The sequence below is a fragment of the Triticum aestivum genome, chromosome 7D (genome assembly GCF_018294505.1).
Source record: "Triticum aestivum cultivar Chinese Spring chromosome 7D, IWGSC CS RefSeq v2.1, whole genome shotgun sequence".
Classification (NCBI taxonomy): Eukaryota; Viridiplantae; Streptophyta; class Magnoliopsida; order Poales; family Poaceae; genus Triticum; species Triticum aestivum.
In genome coordinates this window covers 623,242,731-623,246,938 of record NC_057814.1, presented here as the reverse complement: position 1 = coordinate 623,246,938, position 4,208 = coordinate 623,242,731, and the positions used below count along the sequence as shown (strand labels likewise).

Sequence of the window (4,208 nt, the reverse complement as noted above, 5' to 3'; positions counted from 1 at the left end):
CGTCGAAGATGAAGGAGTCTAAGGCCCACCGCCTGCGCCTGCTCATTCAAGAGTTTCTCTGTTTGGCTACCATCTAATCCGAGCACGACGCCCACCACAAGGTAGAGGACGACCACCGCAAGGCCCATGAGGCAGCCGAGAGGCTGCAACGCAAGTGGGACGCTGCATCCCAGGACAGATGCCACAGTGGCGCCCATGGCTAGAGCGGCGGCGATCGCACTAGCGGTGTCCTTGAAGGACATGCATCGTAGATCACCGTTGTCCAGTAGAGTTTTGGTTTAGATTAAGTTAATTCCATATAGTTTGCTTGTAATATATCGGAACCGCAATAAAATTTTGAATTTGAATTGTAGAAAATAGGGGATAAATGGGCGATAGCATTAGGTAGTTGGGTATCTACCCTCTAAGATGCCCTTAGATTCAATATGTTGGTGCACTAGAGTGAATGACATACGTGTTGTTGGGAGACAATGTGACGGGGATCGCGACAACTGCGGAGTAAAATTACAATGGGGTGCATTTGTACTTTCAGCGTAGATTCACCAAAATTTTGGAAATTTCATTAATTTTTTTGCATACTGAAATATTTCCTTTTCAGTCAAAATATTTCATGAATTATGGTAGTACCCACGAATTCAAACATTTTTTTGCTACTTCTGATTTTTTTTTAAGAAATTGGTTATATCTCGATCAAATTCAAGTGGATATTTCAGTCTATTTGCCGGGATGAAAACTGAAATTCAGTTAAATTCAGTGATTTAATATATTTCTGAAACTGAAATTCAAAACCGTTGTTGTCCATGTATTCACGGCGAGTAGCTGTAGCTTTTCTTAAATTTTGTTCGGCCGGATCGATCCATGCACCGATGGTGCACATACTCGAACTATCTGCGGAAAGAAATCTGTCAAATACTGGCTTTATGGCTGGACTTTGAATGCACTGCTATCGGGCAGCAGATTATCGCTGGGTACAGGTCAATATTTATGGAAGGCATTGATTGCACGATTGCGCCGCTGATTGTTCTTCCCCTTACATCTCTTTCTCACTTCCATCCCCGCCTTCCACAGATCTGATCCACTCCCCCCACCTTCCCCTCGTCCTTGGCCTCGTCATGAGCACCTCCACGGCTCTCATGGCGGCGGCATCGCTGCTGCTGCTGCTGGTGTCGCTGGCGGCGGCGGCGGACATCCAGATGGCGCACAGGGAGAGGAGCGAGGAGGAGACGCGGCGGATCTTCGTGGAGTGGAAGGCCAAGTACGGGAGGAGCTACGACTCCATCCGCGAGGAGGAGCGCCGGTACGCGATCTTCAAGGACAACCTGCTGCGGAACATCGATCAGCAGAGCGCCGCCGGGATCGAGCGGCAGCTCAACAATTTCTCCGACCACACCCATGGTGAGGACTTCAGAGCCTTTCGCGGCGCCTGTTACCTTCCACTAGATGGCTACGGCGACTGGACGAATACCAAGGGAGCGTGGATTGCATACATGCTGTTTGTTTCTACTTTCGTTGCTGTTCTTGCATGTTGTAAATTGCGTGCATAGTCCTGCCATTTGGACCAAGTGGCCTGTGGGTAGGGAAGATTCGTGCGACTGGTGGTATATTTCTGTTCGATGTGATCCTCGATTGACTCGGATTTTTCACCTGCAACAGCTTCACTATCCACATCAATAGAAAGCAGATGATGTGTTAGGTATTTGGTAGCAATGGCTATTGCAACGAGCTCCAAGAAGGAGACGTGTTTCGTAGCTAAGGAACACAATTATTTGAGGTAGGACACAGTTTAGTAGCTAAGAGCATCTCCAGCCGTTGGGCGGACCCGTAAAATCGCCGCCTGGGGGCGAGCCGGCGCTAAACTCGGCGTGGGGGCTTTCGGCTTCCGAGCCGCCGGCCCCATAGTCGCCCCCAGAAGGCGTTTAAAAAAAAGAAATTTGGCTAAAATTCGGCAAACTAGACAAATATTCGGCTAAAGTTCGGCGATTACATAAAAACTTTACAAACATGACATTACAAAGTTTAAAAAAAACGGCCGCAACTACTACTACGGGTCGAAGAATGCCTTGAGCGCGGCGAAGTCTCCGACGTTGCCGCCATCCTCGCCGTCGTCCTCGTCGGCCTTCTCCTGCCCGGCGTCGCCCTGGCGTTCCAGTGGCGGTGGCGCGTCATTGTCGCTATCGTCAAGGACGACGATGCCTCCCTCGTCGCGGCCAAGGCGCCGAGCGGCGAACTGCTCGTGGGCACGCCGTCGCGTCGCCGGGGAAGCGCTCGCCCATCGTCGATGCTCGGCTTGGGGAGAAGGGGGGATCGTCGGCGGCAGGTGCACGCGGAGAGAGGGAGGTAGAGCACGGCGGGGTGTGGCCAGAGGCGAGGGCTAGGCGTCGGCTTTTATAGCCGGACGCCGTGTGTACGCGTGACGGGAGGGGGCGTCGCCGCGCCGCCCGTGAGGAATCAATGGAAGGCTGACAGGCGGCAGCCTTGGCATTGATTCCCCGCGGAAAACCGAGGCGGTGTGAGGACGACGAGCGCCTGTCCCTGACGCGGCGGGCCCGCGGTTAGTTCGCGCCAAAATCGCTCGCCCCGGCGCTCCCAGGCGCCCCCCAACGCGCCGGATTCAGCCTGGGTCCGCCAGCCCCAATTTCGACCCAACCCAGCGAAAAACGGGCTCCTAGAGGCGTGACTGGGCCAATTTTCACCCGCCGCCGCTAAAAAATCGCTTAAGGGGACGCATTGGGAACGCGGCTGGAGATGCTCTAAGGAACACTTACAACTTACAAGACGCAACACCGCCGCCGCAGCCATTCCTGATCCTAGCCGAGATGCCCCTTCACTAAGGTCGATCTTTTTTTCTTTTTTTTTTTGCGGACAGAAGATTTGTTTTATATAGATATCAAGTTTGTGTTGCTTACCATATATAACACGTGATTTTTGTGGATAGAAGGTGGATCCAATTTGACTGGAGCATCCGCCTTCAAGCGAGACGCAACGGGCCGGCCTAGTTCGGGGCTCCGCTGCACACGCGTGTATGTTGTTTGGTTCGCTGTGGTTACTTTCTTTTTCTTTTATTATTTTTAATTGTTGCTTTTTTATTTGCTGGTTCTTTTCTTCTTTGTCTGTTTTTTCTTCATTTTTTCCTACTTTTCTTTTATTTTTGCGCTTTTATTTTTCTAATATGGTGAACATTGTTAAAATACAAACTGAACATTTTTCTAGTGTTCCTAATTTTCCTTTATTTCTGCACTTTTATTTTTCTAATATATGGTGAACATTGTTAAAATGCAAACTGAACATTTATTTAGTGTACGGTGAATTTATTTTGTATTACACGATGAACTTTTTTAAATACACACTAAACATTTTACTTCTTATACACTGTTCTTTTTTATATACAGTGAACTTTTCTTAATGTACGGTAAAGTTTTCTTCTTATACGGTGAACCTTTTTTTAACATACTAACCTGTTTTTCTAATATATTTTTTCTATTTTTCTATATTGGTTTTTAATTTAGCTCTATGTAAATTCTAACAATTTCTTTTTAGAAAAGATGCCATACAATCAGAAAGAAAAAAAAAAGGAAGCCCGCTGAAATGAGCTCGTGAGCATGGGTTGGCCAATTTGCGCCTCGCTTCAGGCGTCCGGTCGTGTATTTGAGGTGTGTCAAATAGGAGCACTCCTTCACTCGTGCTACAATGACTTACAACGGTAGGCTACCTTGAGCATTGTTGGGCTGAAACATCTACAACACCCATTGATGCCCATTGAACTTGTGGTTTGGTTTGCGCTCCCTCTCCTGGAGCAAGATGGTGTCGCGTTGTCCTTCCCCAAGTCGATGAAGTTGGAGAATAACGCCGGAGATCTTCGAGGTTCCCCCCATGTGTCTGGTGTGACAAGATCGCCATACAACCTCACCAAGCCTAGCTCATGCATGTTGCGAGAACAACGCTTCTCCAGGATCTTCATCGGAACATTAGCAACATCTGAAGCAGCAGGTAATTCAGAAGAGGCACTTACAGCTGGTGTTAACACACGCCAAAGTCGAGAGACGTGGAACACTGTAAGGATAGAAGAATCATGTTCGTATATAACTTCTTTCACTCGTCTAATCACTGGGTAGGGTCCAAAGAACTTGAAACTGAACTTGTGGTTAGCATTGCGTGCCATTGACGTCTGAACATATGATTGCTGCTTCAATCAAACTTGATCACCCACA

At 48.4% G+C, this 4,208-nt stretch overlaps 1 protein-coding gene across 4 annotated transcripts; it reads left to right on the top strand.

The window, feature by feature from the left end:
- The first annotated feature begins 939 nt into the window (after positions 1 to 939).
- On the top strand, positions 940 to 4,208 carry LOC123171558 (oryzain alpha chain). 4 transcript variants are annotated; one of them, XM_044589009.1, is made up of 3 exons: positions 940 to 1,395; positions 2,936 to 3,020; positions 3,543 to 4,208. In XM_044589009.1, exons 1-3 carry the CDS (start codon positions 1,113 to 1,115, stop codon positions 3,595 to 3,597), a joined length of 423 nt encoding a protein of 140 aa, XP_044444944.1. In that variant the 5' UTR covers positions 940 to 1,112; the 3' UTR covers positions 3,598 to 4,208. The 4 variants fall into 4 exon arrangements, with proteins under 4 accessions (XP_044444944.1, XP_044444945.1, XP_044444946.1 ...); XM_044589010.1 differs by having other exon boundaries at positions 3,538 to 4,208; XM_044589011.1 differs by having other exon boundaries at positions 941 to 1,395; positions 2,939 to 3,020.